Source organism: Phalacrocorax carbo, chromosome 6 (genome assembly GCF_963921805.1).
Source record: "Phalacrocorax carbo chromosome 6, bPhaCar2.1, whole genome shotgun sequence".
NCBI lineage: Eukaryota > Metazoa > Chordata > Aves > Suliformes > Phalacrocoracidae > Phalacrocorax > Phalacrocorax carbo.
The window spans coordinates 45211749-45230279 of record NC_087518.1 but is presented as its reverse complement, the minus strand read 5'-3'; the positions used below and the strand labels follow the sequence as shown (position 1 = coordinate 45230279).

At 37.2% G+C, this 18531-nt stretch overlaps 1 protein-coding gene across 2 annotated transcripts in view; it reads right to left on the bottom strand.

Moving 5' to 3' along the window:
* The window catches only part of USP24 (ubiquitin specific peptidase 24), a 69220-nt gene that overhangs the window by 37228 nt on the left and 13461 nt on the right, over positions 1–18531 (bottom strand). Inside the window, exons 2-22 of one of the 2 annotated variants that reach the window (XM_064455022.1) lie at positions 18148–18313; positions 17096–17163; positions 15621–15764; positions 15044–15166; positions 14135–14170; positions 13491–13556; positions 11867–11932; positions 10884–10958; positions 9954–10112; positions 8512–8626; positions 7879–7982; positions 6599–6706; positions 6009–6104; positions 5697–5858; positions 4421–4465; positions 3743–3850; positions 2940–3089; positions 2051–2182; positions 1427–1538; positions 1129–1205; positions 91–231 (exon numbers count right to left, since the gene is read on the bottom strand). In XM_064455022.1, coding sequence (XP_064311092.1) covers positions 91–231; positions 1129–1205; positions 1427–1538; positions 2051–2182; positions 2940–3089; positions 3743–3850; positions 4421–4465; positions 5697–5858; positions 6009–6104; positions 6599–6706; positions 7879–7982; positions 8512–8626; positions 9954–10112; positions 10884–10958; positions 11867–11932; positions 13491–13556; positions 14135–14170; positions 15044–15166; positions 15621–15764; positions 17096–17163; positions 18148–18313 — 2253 coding nt within the window. The remainder of the gene's footprint in view (positions 1–90; positions 232–1128; positions 1206–1426; positions 1539–2050; positions 2183–2939; positions 3090–3742; positions 3851–4420; positions 4466–5696; positions 5859–6008; positions 6105–6598; positions 6707–7878; positions 7983–8511; positions 8627–9953; positions 10113–10883; positions 10959–11866; positions 11933–13490; positions 13557–14134; positions 14171–15043; positions 15167–15620; positions 15765–17095; positions 17164–18147; positions 18314–18531) is intronic. The other variant, XM_064455023.1, reaches the window with a different exon arrangement.

Sequence of the window (18531 nt, the reverse complement as noted above, 5' to 3'; positions counted from 1 at the left end):
GCAGAACCCAACAAATTACACATTTTTACCATGCAGAGTATCAAGGCTCTATGAATGTCAAAGCACTTTCAGGTACAAATATATGCCTACCTTTTTCAATCTGGGAGTTAGATTAATATAGCTGTAATTTATTATCAATTGAATAGCTTCATTGGCAATTTCTTCATCAGGTGACTCCATTGCAATCTTCCAAATGAAATCCATTCCTATTAATTCCAGTTTTTCTACACTCTACGCAAGAAAGAACAACAGTAAAACATGACTGACTTCTTACACAATAGGGAGAGTTGAACCACAGGAACAAAACAGTCTTCCATCTGCTGGAAAAGCATCTTTTGACTGAATCTTAAAGATTTTCTTTTCCCACATGCTGCCAAGTTTTGGCAAAGGCAAAGTGCAATCAATAGCTGCAGATTTGTATATTTATACTAGAAAAAAAATTGTTTACAGGTGGATAAACAAATTCTGAAGAACACTCTCAATCAAGCCAACTGAAAAATTAAAAACTTCAAAAGCATGGAGAAATTTAATTGGGAATGGAATTTGTTTCATAAAGGTCAACATGTTAAATAACCACATAATAAACTATCAGAAAACCTACTATGATACTTGGCAAAAAATTATACATTTGAAGTAAGTTAACTCTCTGCGATAAAGATCTAAAATGCCTATGGAAAACTACTTCACATGTAACCATTAATTTAACAAAAACATTGAAGGACCACGGAGTTAAAAAACATTGTAGGTTAGAATTTGAATATAGGCCTACATCTCTTGTAAAGAAAGAAAGAAAGAAAAAAGAAAAAGAGAGAGGAATATTTTCCTGCTAGGGAGAAGCGAAAAAATGCACACTAGAATTAATGATTATTAATAAAAAAGTAGTCCACTCATTCCTCCTGCAAAATTTTAGAAGCTACATACCATCTTCCATCTACCGATTGCTGAATTTTAACTGTTGTAATTCTGGAGTTTTAGCTTCAGAATTTAACGTTAATGCTAGAAGGACGATTTGCATATTAATACAAACATGACCAGGTCAAACAGCTGCTAAAGAATCCTTGTCTTGCCTCCTCCCATCCCCAAGGTACCACAGGTAGTATACAAGAATGAACTTGCCAGAACACTCACCAGTTGAGTTCCTTGCCTCTTTAGTCGATGGTCACACAGGTTCACATTTTCAAAGAAAGTCTTAAATAAACTAAAACCTGGAAATGAAAAAATGTTTCTATGTTTCTTTGGAAAAATGAAGGTATCAAATACAGGTGATAACCTTTTCCCCTCTACAGCTATTAAAACTCAAAATGATAAAGACCCCTTTATTACATTGATTTACAGAACTGTTTGGATATTTAATTTGAAAGCTTAGGAAGCAAATTCCTGGTACATATTTAAAAAACAAATCTGCTGACCAAAATAATTTTCTTACCATTCATTGTAATTTCATATGACTCCAGTTTAAGAATTTTCTCTTTGAAGAGCTGCTGCTGTACATCACTCTCTAGATCATGCTGTCCTTTTGTAAACCACTCAAAGCACATCTGTGAATGAAACGCAGATGTATTTTTACCCCATTGTCATATCAAATATTTTAGTTTTATACAGCATTGGCAAACTATGTCAGATACTACAGTAACTCATCTTACAGAAGTTTTATCTACAGCAAGAGGTTAAAAATCTAATCTAGTAACCTCACATATTACACAGGCTTTATTGCAGCATTAGGGTACTTCATATTCAGTCATCTTAAACCCAAATAATGCTCAATGTCTCTTATGACTCCGCAAACTTGCACGTATCCCTTTTCAAATCAGCATTCATAAACCTGCAACTAATCTGGCCAACGGTCAAATTTAATGTTAGAAGAGCATCCTAGTCATAAGTGAGCATATAACAGTAACAGTGACTCCGTTAGCTGACACAAAGCATATAATGCATTATTGGTTTGTGTTTGCTACTTATTCTTCACATGTCTCAATAACATATATGCTATTCATGACACATTAAGGTTCACTCTGCAACCAAAGACACAAACTTTTAAAGTTTTTCTTACCTCTCGATCTAACTCACAAACATCCTGGCCAGTTACCAGGCATTCCCAGATCTCCCTGGCACGATTCCAGCCCAAATAAAGGGTGGCTTCTTGCAGAAAAAATGCCAAAAATTTTAGATGTGCCTCCAAATACTAAGAAAAAGGAAACAAAAACTCAAGCTTAAGACTTTTCTTTCTGAAACAAGAACTCTGAGTACTCTATTTTTTTCAAGCTTAATTCTCAAAATACAATATACTTTGCTAAGCCTGGAAAACAGAAATTGTCTCTGCAGTGAGATTTATTCTTATTTTACACGATTTTTAATGTTACTTCTTTTTGATTACCTTTCCAAAAAGGAATGTTGAAGTCCCCTTGGATTTGCTATTACTTTCTTGATACTGATATTATTTGACACTAGTTACTAAGTCACAACTAGTGTGGAAAAATGATTATCAAAACCTTAGCAAACTGTTACAACCTATCTGTGTGTGTAGCTTCCATGTCCTAACTAGCAAATCTCTTTTAGGTTTCAACAGCTTCACACTAAATTCAAAGGTATAGTCTCTACAAGGATAGTTGAACTGAAGCTGGTGGAGAAGCTGGAAGCTGCTTGGAGACAGAAGGTCCTGGGGTAGGGAGATCTCTCTCTCGACCAGTTAAAGACTTTGCTAAGGAACTTGTAGATTGTGATGTTTGCCCACCCTTGTTCTATAATAACAAAGCTACAACAAGCCCTACTATATGTGTCAGAACTATAAACACACACTACTGTAATTATTCACCAGAGAGAATATACATACTAGTGAATTCCAAAAACAAAACATCACCTAATCTTATGCAACTTGGTCAGTGATACACTACACCATGCTTTCAAAAACTTAAGGCAGTAAGAAATTCAGGGTTCAGTACCTCACGGTAAGTGTATCGGCCATCCACTAATGTTGCTCCAACAAGCCCTCCTGGACCTGCCACAGATGCAGCCAAACGGTGGCATGATATTAAGCTTCCTGTCACCAACTTCACTATTTCAAAGTTTTTCTTTAAATCTTGAATAATGCTCTGTGGGGGGGGGGGGGGGGGGGAGGAAATTAAACACATTGAGAAAAGAGGTTTTTAAGAAAATACATAAACAGGCACATGTACACAGCAGTCTGCTCTTCTACAGACGTGTCACTTGCCCGAAGAAGTAACTGTATCCCTTCCATGCATCCAAAGCCCGCTGATGTTAGTGTTTTCAGCATGTGCTTAGATACACGTGCTGCAGGTTGCAGGCAAAGTCCCACACCTCCACTCAGCCACTGTATAACACATGTGACTTGCTGGTATTTAGTCTGTTTTCCAAGAGTCAATGTCAATTCAATTACAGAGTAGCTGGTCTAAACATTAGCCATTGTTCATTTCTTAAGAGGCATGCCTGTTAATTATTCTACAAAAAGCTAAGAATAAAATAAATTAATCCTGACACAGCAAACAGATTGATACATATATAGATACACACACGCACACACAAATGGACAGCAGATGACACAGCATCTCTACTTGAACAGTTTGTTTATGCTACATCACTAAACTGTACTTGTCAAAGTGTTTTTTAGTTTGGTGTCATGTCCCCCCTCTCCCCCTATTCTAAACTCAAACTTCCATGTCCTACAGAAGCAGAGCCACACACACAAAACAAAGGTTTAAAAAATCATCTTAGTCTATATTCTTACCTTGTCTTGTTTTTGGTAAGTTTGCTTAATAAATGAACGTGTGATTTCATGGAGCTGACGTAATGCTGGCACCACCCACACAAATTGAGGATTATTGTGCTGGGATGACTAACAGTAGAAAAGGTAAAAACAGTTACACATATGTATATGTTCAAAAAACAGATTAACTTTCTTCTTAGACTCCTTGAAACCTAATGATTTTTATCAATGCCGCTGTTTCAAAACAACAGCTACTAGCTCTGAAGGCTTTAGTTACTTGCTCCTGGTCCCTTTCCAAACACGCTCAAGGTGCCCTTCTTCACATTCTACAAGAAGTTCTTTGACACACATATGCCATTTTGCTATCCTTATTAAGCCCGAAGTACCACCTCCTTGCTAGAGAGCATGCAAATTAAGTAGACAAAAAGAACTCAGTTGCACCAGAGAGAGATGATAACCACCACCTTCCTCAATTATGGGACATGAAGCAGGCCTGTTAGGGCATAAAAGGGCAAATCCAGTTAAATAATGTTACTTATTGCCAAAGCAAGAAAAACAGAAGAAAGAACCTGAAATACTACTGAGGGTTAAGAAACAAAAAGAAATTTCTGATTGGTGCTGCAAGGAGCCCTCTGATAGGAAGCAAAGGATACTTAAGCTGCATTTTGAAAGAGATCCTACAAAGAATAACCCTCCTACCTCATTGTCAGAACTGCTCATCACTTTTCTGGGATGCTTCATTTTCTGTAAAGTTTGACCACACAAACCAGTACTGAGGTTGCTTGTTCACAGAAGTGATGTCTGGTTTAAATACTGACAACAACCAATACCACCTACACACTTAGAGAGATTAAAGTAACCTGCCCGTAACAGAGCGCTCTCTACAGAAGACTCCCTCATGTATTTGAGAATGCTGCCTTAATATTACATTCCCTCCCAGTTTATGTCTTCATTTCCCCTAATGAAGGGAAGTAAGAAAATTACGTATTTTTAAAACACCTGCTGTATGGTTACCCCAATCCCTTCCAGCCTACAATGACAGCTTTCTTTCCTTTAGTGTTCCCCACTGCAGCACCTCTGTTAAGGCCCTTGCCAGAATGTAATTAAAAAGAATGCAAGAACAGGAAAGGACAAGAGAAAATCTAAAAGAAAAGACCGCAAGTTCTACAGAGATTCAGAACTCAAAGCTTGAAATCCATATACATGAAGGCACACACACAAAAAGTGTGATCAGTATTAAGAAGCAATATACTCCTAAGCAACTAAAATCCTCTACAGATGCTGCAGCACAGACAAAACTTAATTTACCATGAAATAAATGAATGAGAAAAGTACAAGCCTTTTTCTTTATTTACAGTTATACTTCAGACTGAAAAAAAGAAGACAGGAGCATTCCTGCAGACCTCAAGAAAAACTGCCCGCTATGTGAACAGTGCAGGATAGAGTATATGCAGTCTTTTAAGCCATGCGCATCTGTGCTGCTGCCAGAAAACATCTTAGCACAGGCAGCTGCGGGAATGGCTTCTTTATGTTAGATTAAGAGAGCTTAAGTATTTTATTAAAATACAAAACTACCATGATTTAAGTATCGATTTGCATTTTGAGACTTAATGGCCATGCCAGAACACATGCTTAACTCAAAGAAAACTAATCTAGGCTTTCACATGAAAGGGACAGTTAAAATACTGACATACCTTTAGAGTGGTTCCATTTGCAAATTCTAACCTTGGGCCCATCCTGGTAGTTTCCCATAAACTGATCACTCCTTGTGCTGAAAATTTGCTTAAAACAAAGGCAAGAGACTTACTATGAGTCTCATGGTCAACAAACCGGCTCACACAAAGCCTACCCCTCTCATGGACTCCCCAAGGTAAGAACTTACAGATGGGACACGCAATTTGTGCATCATGAAAGAAAGGGCAACATCAAGGCTAGACAACATTTCATTTTGGAAAAGATAAAATAATAAACCAACCCTCTTAATATCCTCTATGCATTTGATGATGTAGCTTCTTTTGATTCCCTCTTTCACGGCATAGGCATCACTGAGGATTGTCAGATGTTCCTCCAAGGCCTGCTGAATAAGACTACATGGTAATGTTGGAAGATGAGCCAGCTCCCAAAGTACCTCCAGAACCTAGAGGAAGAAGTGCAAGATCAGGACCTAGGAAGTACAGAGACTAGCAACCCTGTATTTAATAAAGGAACAAAACTAAACAAAAAACCAAACCAAACCAAAAAACCCCAAACCAAACAAAAAGAAAGATTTTATTTCACATTCACATGCCTTTCCAGTGGTTGTCTCCACCCGTGCTTCTCGACCAATGCGCCCTATCAGGCTCAACAGCTTCTGTCGCACTCTGTCGCTCTCTGTCTCCCAGCTCTGTGCGGCAAAGAAATAACATTCACTATTAGAGCAGCGAGCACTGTCAGTCTGTTAAGTCTCAAGTGTACACAAAAATACAATTTAAAATTGTTTTACTGCAGCAAAATTAAAATACAAACAAGTATGTTTCCACCATGCATATTACCTTATTTTTGTTACTGGGAGTTACAGTACTAATTTGCCTAACTCTTTTTCAAATATAAATTAGAAGATATTAAATATAATAATAAAATCTCAGTTTTTAAGTACTTTAGCCTTGCCTATATAATGTACTTAAAAGCTAAGTATGTTAGCAGTAGCAGATCAGGCTTTTGGGTTTAGGAAAAAAAACCATCCCAGTCTTAAAAGTGTTATTTTATAGCCAGTTTTATATTTATATTTTTATATAGAAAATACAAATGTATTTAAGGCATTTGCCTTTTGGTAGGCTGGATGCACAAGTATCTCATCAATTCTCTTCCCAACGAACATAAACTAATGTGAAAACTTACCTTTTGGATTAGGACAAATAAATGATTGAGCTGATCAGAGCTAAACTTCACAGCAGCTGCAGCAATAATGGTATGTATGTTTTCAATCACAGTGGAGGATTGTCCTGACTGAAAAGAGGAAGGAGAACACATGAAGGTAGGTCTTTATCCCAAATGAGACAGAGAAAAATCTTCATGAAAGTGTTATCCCACTATTCATACTAATGAGAAAGAATAATGGTTTTTGACATGTTAGGAAGACAAGGAAAGAATAACTGTCTCTGCTCCTATTTCACTGGCAGAGAGGTCTTTGGAAGTAATTCCAAAGCAGGAAAGAACAAGTTAGCCTGCCTTTATTACAGCAGCTTCAAGATGCTGCAATGGCACATACCACTGTTAGGTGTGGTGCTGCAATACAGACACCCCTGTTTTTGTTGCATGGTTGTGTTTGTGTGCAGAGTGCTCCATCCCTGACACTCTAAGGCTTTACTCAAAAGTGAGCAATACAGAATCCTCACCCACACTGATGGGAGCACCATGGTAACAATCACCAGAAGGGGAGAGGAAGCATTGTGTTTTATTAAAGAATAAAAGCGAGCGAGCTAGAATCATCCTTCAGCTCTACTAAGTATGCAAGACTTGCTACCATGCCTGCACATACTGCAGATCTGACAGCATCCAATGAGTTTGGTCTAAAATGTCAACATTTGGACAGAGAAGAAATTTTCCTGCAGGAGAAGATTCTGGTCAGAATTTCCATGTCATTTGCATTAAGCAGTCAAACCACCTTTCCTACACAGTGATAAGTTGGATATACATAAAGTGAATGTGAAAAGATGACTTGTCAATTATATGTATGTACAGGGAGTTAAATGGGAGTTCATCCAGTCTGAGCCCACTCTCTTTAAAGTCACACTGTGAGGTGTATTCAAATTTATACCTTCAGCTGCGAAAATTAATATCCTTAGGCACGGTCTTTGGTCTAGACAAACACCTGTTTCAGGCTGGCAACCTCTTATTCCAAGTCAAATATTTTTGCATCCCCTAAAAACTTATTGCAAAGAACTGAACTTCATCATAAGACTGAATAGCTGGGTTACAAGAAATTACCAGAACACTTGATGTTAAATGGTAAAGGAAGAAGTAGAAGAAAGCCTTTGCATTAATTGCACTGTTAAAATCTCAACACCTCCACTTTTGCAATAAAGAGATGCCTGTATTATAAACTACAAAATCCTACCACTAGAATATCTGCTTTTGTAAGACTGTCTAAAAGTACCTTCTTAGGCTTGATTGCTTACCTGAATTCTCCAAATTTTAGTGAGCTCATCTAAAGATAATTTACTGCCCAGCAGTTCAATAATTCCCTTTATACGATCACAGTATTGTGCTTGGTCTATATTACCTATGAAATAAAGAAAGGCAACTAAATTAATATCTTTAGAACATTATTAGATACATTAAATGCATAAGAATAAAGAAGTTCTTTCAAAAGGGAGAACAAAGTTACCTTCATTTGAAAATTCTTTTTTTACCGTTACAGAAAAAACTATCAGCTAAAAGAAAAAGGACGCTTCCATTTTTATTTCGTTTTACTTCATACATCTGAGAGCAGTTCACACTTACAGGGCCTTACTACTTGGAAAAAAACTCCAAAACCTTGCTTCTCTCTTTTCTAGGGGCTAACAATACACAAAGACAAACTGAGAATAAAAACCCCAGGTACAGTGAGACTTCTGCACAGACCTCAAACAGAGGTCTAGATGATAGTAGCAGAATTTGCAGGGTTTTCCTTACTCTATTTTGAAGACAACAAAAAACCTCGAACTCCTTTGTTAACAGTGTTCCATTAAAACGCATTGAAAGGGACAGATGAAATTTTTAAAGTTAAGACATTCAAAGCACATGCCAAAACTCTTTGTGAAAGTACTTACCTTCTAGAGCAATCGACAGGACAGAATTTTCTACTAGCCAATTTAGTAATCTGTCTGTATCTATTGCATTCTTCACTGACTTGGATACAGTGCTGTCTTCTATCAATTTTGTTACCTAGAAATTGCAAAATGTGCATTATACATGTACACAATGAAATATTTTCAAAAGGCTTACTGTGAAGCTTAAGTGTGAATCCTGAAATATTTTGAGCACAGGAAGTGTTTGGGGTTTTGTTTGTTTGTTCTGGGGGGGTGAGGTTGTTGGTTTGTTCAGGGGGGGTGGGGGTGGTGGTGTTTGTTTGTTTGTTCATTTGTGTTTTTAATAAGCTGTTTAAAGGCAAGTTCCTAACCAGAAACACCTCCTTGCCATCAGTCTCTGATGCAGTAGGTTCTTATTCCCAGTGTGACACAGAAAAGCTGGCCTGTGCTGACAGGTATATTTCTACAGATATACTAGAAGTAGGTTATCTCAGGCTTCTGCTTGTTACGCTCAAATCACCGTCCTATTTTTTATCCAATACTGAACCAATACAGGCTCCTCACTCTAGGGAGAAAGAGTACATTTCTGCTAAAGGCTTCAAAAGCAGCACTTTTATAACTTCACCAAGGATACATGGCATTTATGATTAAGAACTAAACAGCAATGAGGTTCAACATCTCAATTTTCTCATAAATAAAGAAGCAAAAAAACACAAAAGAGGGACTCTAAAACACCTTACAATGCATACTGAAAAAATTATTTTTGGGGGGACATCTAAATTGTACAAGTTCTGGAAGAGATGACTGAACAACTCTATACTTGAATCACAACCCCATGAAAAAATAAACTGTTTTCTTCTACTTATATCTAAGACTCTAGCAAAGAGAGCCTTGGTCCATAAACTCCAGCTCCTAGGTGCTACTAGTGTCCGTAAAAAAAAAACAAACCAAAAAACAATTACATAGTGTAACGATCTGATATAACTGGACTGAAACACTAACCTAGGATTAAGTCCCATTTGTTTTTTTTTTTCCACCCCCCCTTCTCTCAACGAGACGAGGAGAGAAAAGGGACACCCCATAAGATGCTCTGAATTATCAGGGTTACCTCAGAGTATATGAATCTCTTATGAATCTATTATCTCAGAGTGCTATTCAATGAATAGCACAGACCACTGCTTATAAATCAACCTGAAATTGCAGTTCTTAGAAAAGGTTCAAACTATGTCTCGTCATTTTTTATTTGGGAGGCCACGGTACTTGCAGTGGCTACTAATGTTACAAACAACTCTTGTCATATTAACTTGTTTTGGTATTTATTAGTAACTAAGCTTTTGCTAAGGCACCATAATTTGTCAGGAAGTATCGCACCACCTCTTTAAGGCTGTGGTTTCAACGACTTACTAACAACCCATCCCACCTACACACATGCACATGTACACACACACAAAAAGCCAACCTACTTCTTTCAGGGAATTCATTTTTGCACTGAAGTGAGGAGATTTTAACATGCGCAACAGAATGTCCAGCCGTAAGTCATCTACTGCAGTTACCAAATCAGGTTGGAAGCGCATACACAGCAGTTTGATACCAGACAAGAGCTCAGGGATACTGACTAGCCTCTGTTTAAAACAAACAAACAAACAAAAAACCAAAACCAAAAAACAACAACAAAAAAAGAGGACAAATAGAAGCATTACTATTTTTGCTATTCTGTTTCGTACTTCAATGATTCACAAAGAGTAGGTTTAGTGACCCAATACAGACTGTTTAATCTATGAAACACAGTACCATGTATATCTGAAAATTTTATTTGTACACCAGAAATTCTAAGACAACAAAACCTTTGGTTAAAGTGGACTCTCCTGCTACTGATTTGGTACACTACATTGCTCCTCTGTAGTTGGACAACCTATGCATACTTTCCAGCTTACAATTAACAATTTAAGTCTAAGTCAACACTCAAAAATTTAATAGAACTGAATTCCAAATTCAGGGTAATACAGGAAGTAGTCACAAGTCACACAGCCATTTTATCAACAATTACCAAATTCTCAGAAGCAAACAGCTATTGCAACAGTCATACACACACAAGTTATAAGAAATTAACAGACAGCAGTCAGCATTCCATACACTTCAGAAGGGGACCAACAAAACCATATTTGATAGCAACAGCAGCAAAATATTTTAAAAAGGGACATAACATCAGATATCTCCTGAAAAGGGTATTGAATGGAATTGGGTAAATGTACTTTGTTCTACGTCATTTAGTCAGAATTCAGAACAGGCTGTATTTTGCCAGTGAAAATAAAGCTATTGTTCTAGTCTGCATTGCCAGCATTTCCAATACACAAAGGAAGCTCTTCCTAAATATTTAATATATAAAACATTACCTTGTCTTTCAAGTCCTTCTCTTCTACATTCTGTACGTATTTAATCATTTTATGAATGATTGGATCCAGCATGGGCTAAACAGTGTGAGAAAAGGCATGACAATCATTTTATGCTTCCTGAAATCAGTTCTATTACTCAGATCTGGCTGCAGCAAAGTGAAATATGTAGCTGAAAGCTCACAATTATCTTAGACATAAAGCAACACCTACAACATACATAAAACTATCCTGCTAGATACGTCCAGAAAAAGAAGCAATTGGAGTAATAAGCCATTTCAGACCACTGTAATATAGGTGCATATGCCTCTCTGACTCCCAGTAGCTTCTAAACTACCTCCTCTTCAAATACAGACTTTCAGTCACTTACTAAATTGACAGTTTTTGTTAGTGAGTGTAGGTGTGAAGCCTGTGGTATATTTGCATGTACAAATATATAATGTGGGTTTTTTTTTCCTGTACCACATTTTTTTCCAGTATAAACTCTCATACCCACATGCTTGATCTCAGGCAGAAAGTTAAATTTCAGACAAAATCCATCCATCAGACTAGATTCTTCTCCCACATGCTTTACACTGACAAAGCTTACTAAAGGCAGTGGCAAGTTTCTCACTGTTGCAGATGTAGATAAGGGACTACAGATCACTGTGCTTAGAAAATTAATCTGAGCATTGTCTGAGCCCTCTTATCCATCATCCTCAGGATGCTCAAAATTATTCTTGTACTTTATGCAAAGTGAGTTTTGAAGGCTTTTCAAATTAGTCCCTAGTTTCACACCAACACAGCTGTAAACTAATTTTCAATCTCTCGTTTTTCAAATTCCTGCAATAAAAAGAACAGGTTCCCATGCAGTTGTCTTTCTGATACCATACTGCCTAAGATCTACCTTAACCATGAGAGCTCCGCCTAAATTTGAGCAAACTACTACAATCACATATCAAGGCTTTACTATTTGCTGAAAAGAACTCATGACAAAGGTATTTTACCTGTACTACAGAAGAGTTAAGATATTCTGCACAAACTCCAAATGGCTGAACTAATGCAGAGATTGCCTGAAAGAAATACAGCAAGTATTTAGGTGCACACGCAAGAGATCTTTTCAGAGCTAGTGATCTATACCTTAAAAGGAAAATAATACTTATTCACCTTAATTTATCTCACACGATTATCTCCAGTCATTTGCTACAAATTGATTTTGGTGTGCAACTCCTTTACAACAACACACGGTTCAGCAAAGAGATTTACTCTACAGCATACAGTATGAGTTACATATTTTTAGCTGAAATAAAAACTGCCTTCCCAGTTTTTACTACATTTGGTACTCTCATCATTCTGTTCAGTTTTCTCTGTCTAATCCTGTTTCAGGCACAGAAGTAAACAGACAGAAAGGGACACATCATATTTTGGTTGCTCTCTACAGAAATGAGAGGTGAGAATGCAAGACTTAAGGTTAAAGCCATATGGGAAATTTCTTCCCCAAAGCATTAAGTGGGAGAAAGCTTTTGTAAGCCTGTCATATACATGTCAAGATCTCTTTAACGCATTGTTTTATTTTTATTTACTTTATACACAAACTAGATACCTATACTACCCAAACCCTATTTGAGATTTTATATATTCAAACTATTCTATGATTTTCAAGTCGTATCTATCATCAAGAGAGTAAACTTATAAAGGCATTTGTTTGCCAATAAATAATATCAAAATTGGTTTCTTCTCACACTGGATCAAGAATTGTGAAACTGAGTGTGCACCACTGTAATCAAAGGCCTAAACTATGCTGAACCAGACTTCCTTCCTAAGCAGGCAGTTATTAGTCATTAAACAAAGTCGAAGTTTCTATTGCAGTGTCAGAATTTAAATCGAGTTTCCTTATTCTTCTGTCATGCTCATATACAAGCCTATCTCTCTATAAAGTAGCAAATATCAATATCCCAAGAAAAGAAGTTGAATTCTCTCCAAATGACATTTCACTGAAAGCAGACTGATTTTATACTGAGGGACAAGATTCTAAATGGCATGGTTTTTTTCCCTTAGCCTCCTCGTTCTTCAAAGCTTGAAAGATTATGAAGTCTCCTGAATATAGGTTAGGAAGCTAAAACTAAAGAAGTTAGGCTTTGTCACCAAACAGTTTAGAACTGTTAAGCCAGGCAGCTTTTAGACACAACTCTTCAGAAGATGCTTAGGATTAGGCAGTGTCTGTCTTCCTAAGGATTTTTTTTTCCTTAAACAATGATTTCTAAAATAAATGATGGAAGTCAATTACTTGCAGCTCAATGCAGCTACCACTGAAGTAAACAGAAAGCTAGGAACACACTTGTGAATTTACAGTGAAACTAGACTTATTGATGTCTAACTAGAAGGCTAAATGTTAGCCAGAAAGGTACACTAATCCTTCCTCTTTTCTGTGATGTCTCAAAAGCTCTTCATTCAGGATTTTTATGTACAACCTCACTTGACCTCCAACCTGACAGCACTTCCCCAAGGCTCTGTGGGAATGCTGCTCTGGTACCAAACCAAAGGTAAGAGCACTGCCAAAAGGGGGGCTACTGGTTCTACACAAAGTGCATAATGGAAAGGGAGAAGCCTCGTGATGAAAGATGAACTTACCCCAAGTTCAATATCTTCTGAATTGAGTTTGGACTGAATTGCTGAAAATCCACCCAACTCTGCAAACTGAAATAAAATAATCAGTATTATGTTAGTGAACTACAGCATTTTATCTTTTAAATAAGCTGTTATAGAAAATACTCCAATGAGAATTCCTGGGATGCCAACAAGTATCCCTTACCATGGAACATCACGTTCAACATAAGCTTTATGTTTTCATGGGAATTCAGGGACACACTGGGGAATGCAATTATACTTGGTACCAGTTTAAACATCAAGCTAGAAACCCTGTGATATAGGGAAGAAAGCTAGACCACATACAGCAACAGCTGACTGGCCTAGCACGTTTGACTGGGAAACAGCACTGCAGCTTAAGCTGAGCTCTCAACTTCCTCTACTCATGGCTACCATGTCAGGGTAAAGGTGCTCAAGGGAGAAGGCAGAAACTCACCAAGTTTTATTTACCAAGACCCCTTCCCTATACAGAGGCAGCATGAAAACCTTGAAATTTTTTTTTTTTGTGATTGTCACAAAAGTGAGGAGTACAAAAGCAAACTGGGGGGAGAAGGGGAGAAAAAATTCTCTCTGAAGCCCAATAAATTCAAGTAACAAATAACAGTTCTGCTTAGTTAATGTTTACCTACCCTGTTTACCAGATCCACCAGCCACCCATGAGGTTCCTTGAACAATTAAAACATTAACAAATTAGTAGCTGCAACAATCAATACTAAACATCTGTCTTCTGAAGCAGCAATTTGGAGAGACACATTCAGCCAATTAACCCACACCCCAAACGCATGCACTATTGTATCACAGAAAACAGCAATGTGTTTGTAACAGCTCCTTTACTAAGCATGTAGCTGGAGCTCTGGGAGGTTCTCATTAGCATCATCCCTTTTTGGACTCCACTTGACATCACTGACCATGTGCTGTGGCAACAGTACGCACTGTGGCTGCTGACTCACAAGCAACTATATTTATAGCACATTAGCAGCATGGAACATTACTAAAGAACCTTTCCCAAAGCAGCAGACAGAATTTTCTTTCTACGGCCACAAACTTGCTTCCTGAAGGAGAGGTCAACACCACCAAGGCTCCTTTTTTAGACCCATCCATCTGGAACAACTGTGACAAGACAGTGCAAAACTCAAGAACTGGCTCCTTGCCAGGGTGTCTGGCTTGAAGATATCCTATCCTTGGCCATCAGAAAAGCATGACTTCCCTGCTAGAACTGTACACTTTGAGTTATTCTGGTCATTTCACACTCAACAGCCAAACAGCTGTCGGTCCTTAGATACAATTAATCTACCTGACTGATTGTCGTGATACTTTAGACATGAAAATACACCAATTTCTAAATCCAGCCTCTAATAGAGAGCTGGGACAATTTGAGAGGACAAATTCATTTCTACAGGCCAACACAACTGAAGATCTATTTGCTGTAATTCTTGGTGACACATTTCTTGTGTTACAAATACCTACTAATCAAACAATCTTTTCTAAAACAAACACATCTACTCTAAAAATAGGTTTTAGGGCACAGCCTTGCTCACCTTCTGAAAAGTGGATACAGGCGACACAGCATGCATGTTCCCCTCCCCGAAGACTTCTGCCCAGTTTCTCTGGCATACCTTCATTCGATTCTTGAAATGATACTCATTATCGGGGTTAAATGCCTTGAAAGAAAAGCCCATGGCAATGAACAGCATGGCTTATGCTGGTCTCAAAACTTATTTTTGTAATGCCCGATTTTTTCAGTTGAGCATTCTCCTGATTGACAGTTAAAGATATAGCAAAAAATAAAAGTTTAACAGAATACCCCTGCTTCTGCCTCTCAGTTCTCACTGCATAAAGGGGGAGATGAACTCAAAGTACCAGTTTTAAAAAATAAACAGTAAAGTGACAGCAGATGTGATTTTTTTTTTTTTGAGAGCACTAGTTTTCGAAAGTTTTGAACAGCACTCACCCCTTTATGAATTGCACACTGGATGTTAAAAATCTGCAGCAAGCAGTGCCTGCAGATTGTAAGACAATATGCTACGACTTAAATATAGTTAGGAAAAACAGTAGAGCATAAATACGAAATGCCAAATATCCAAATATTAAAAACTGCATCAGAGAGTCAAATACCATTGTTAGTACACCAAGCAGGCCCACAGGGATAGGGTCTTGTTTTACTCTCTCTGCAACCAGGTCCACTAGCAGCATAAGCATGTTGTATATTCCTTCATGGATTTCAGTTCCCCATTTGTGAACAGCACTGGATGTCAACAGCTTAAAAAAAAAAAGTTAATTACATTTGTAATTTCGTTGAAGAACACCTTAAAACCACAGCTTATGATGAAAAATAAAGTGTAGCGAAGCAAACTGTCCATTTCCACACACTAGTAAAGACTAACCTTTGCAAAAAACTACGCAAATAATTTTTTTTTGCAGATTAAAGACACAACTATTAAATCTTCAAGTAGGTGTGCCACAAAGCTGTAATAATTATTTACCAATTCACACTTCTTGAGCAGTTTCTATTAGAAAACAAAGAACATGTACCATGAAGAGAGGTATTTCATGCTGCTTTCCCACCTACTGAACCATGTGCTTTAAATCTGATCTAATGTGATTGTTTATGAAGGACATCAAGCTTCCATCTGCAAATTTCTGCTAGCTGTGTCTGAACATAAGCAGTTAAAAAGCTTAACACTTCAAATATAATTACTTTTTGTACCATTTTAAGAAACAAAAGAGTTTCTTGCAACATTTTCAGCAAATTGTAATGTAGCACCTTCTGAACCTAGATTTCTACAGAATCTTCTTCTGGAGGAGCAATCTACACTGTTTATTTAATATGCAAAAAATACCAAGTGATTTAAAAGCATTGTATGTAAAGTGATTACTTTAATAGCCAAATGGAAAAAAATCCCCTTAAATTTCTATCTTCTTCAAACATACTTATATTCTCTGTATTTTAAGATTAGAATGGAGCTTAAAACTCTTTAAAAGGTATATATACATATTTATATATATGGTCTAAAAACTGGGCAAGAAATTTCAGCAACATCCAAAATGGATACAATAGTGGAAGTAAATTGTTCTGGGGAGCTCTGTAGAGAAAATTCACATTAACCCAGAGAACAACAGCTGGAAAGGTACATTCGGCATTAAGCACTGAGAGGAAAGGCAAATTCTAAACAGATCATGCAAAGAGGTAACAAAGAACTTAGCGATCCTCCAATGAAGAAGCAGAAAGAATAGAGTTAAAGGAAATTTGATTCTGAACTTGCCATTGATGGCTGTATCCAAGGGTCTTTAAATCTGACTTTAGGCTCCACTAATTACTGTAGAGCTTTTCATTTAAGAAAAAAAAAAAAAAAGGGGGGGGGGCAGGGGGAAGAAAAGCTATGTGCCAGAATTGGCCAGAATTGCAGAACAGACTTTGTACGATTTTAATCTAGGCCTATGTATGATTTTTATGTAGGAAAATAACCTAAGATTTTAATCTAAGAACATACTCACTAGTTACCATAGTTTCTGAAGTCTGGATTACAAGACACTACTTCCACCACAAACAATGCAAAGAAACATTGAATTGGTCTACTGTACCTACTTACCTTTTTAAATGCTTCAGGCATGCATCTGTCCATAAATCTCTTGCAATTCTCATCAGAATCAGAAAGACCTTAAAGAGAGTGTTTTTTTAAAAGTATTAAAAAAACAACAACAAAAAAAAAACAACAAAAAGCCAAACCAAAAACTTAAGATTACCTCAGAGACCTCATTGCAAATTTTTGGGAACACCAACCAAAACCAGCGGTAATAAATGCACTGAATGTTCATAACTAGCATGTTTTTCAGCCACAAAAAAAGTGTGAGTCAAGAGAACTTACCTTTTAGAAACATGAAGTTTCCCAGTGTTCCATCTTTTACAACTTCTTCAAGCATTATTAGCACCGTATTTCTCCCTTCAAAGTTTATAACTTAGACTAACTTCAGATTATTTCTGATGCCTCCACCCAAACCCAAATCTAAGTAGACCCTTTTAACAGAGATTAGAAACAAAGAAGCAAACCAGAACCACCCAGCAACTTCCATTCTGACAGATTATAACCTTTTAGTCTGCCATCAGGCATGATAAAAAAAACCTACCTTGCACTCTTATTATAAACCAATTGTTGGGCATAATGCCTTCGTAACACCCTTAACCCCAGGCAAAGTACTGAATACAGAAAAGTCAAATTCAGGTCAAATTCAGTATAAGCATTTCACAAGGGAAAAACAACCAGTTATACAAGCCGTGGTATAGCATGGATTTAGATGACAGCTTGTTTTTACAAAGGGAAAACAACCAGCACAATGAAAAAAAAGAGTAATTCAGCTCTGAAAAACAGTAATTCCTACAATCATTAGAACATAAAGAAACATGTGCTCCACTTTTTTAAAAAGCTTAAGTAAACAAATTACTTTAGAGGAAAAACAAGAGACTGACATTCTTTCTACAGCATTGGGTAGAACAGTTCACTGTTAACCACTGACAGAGATGCGACCATTCTGCAGGGTGCTAAGTAAACAACTGCAAGATTATTGCAAAAGACATAACAGCCCACCACAATGCTATGAAATCCTTTGAACAGATAATCTTTGTATGTGTAGAAAGAGAACTTACCTAGTCTTGCCAGGTAGGTGGATGCAATTAGGCACTTGCCTAGAGACTCTTCCCGCTTATAGGGTATGGACCAGTGATCTGTTAAAACTCTGCTCTCCAGTTCATACAAGTTAGTTGTTGGAAACTCAATACCTTCGCCAGAGCAATTCCCATTTTCATCATTTTTCTGTGAATAAAAAGAAAGTTCAGGTGAAAAAAAATTTCCTCTCTCTTTCCTAGACACTTCAAAGGATTTAGGTAGTTCAAACAAAACTACTTTTCTCTCTCTCCCCTAGACACTTTAAAGCACTTAGTAGATTCAGAAAAAATGGCTGTGCTTATAATAACCATGTCAAATTCTGAACAACCCTGAGGCCGCTTGTTTTTCAAAGTAGAATTTAATAT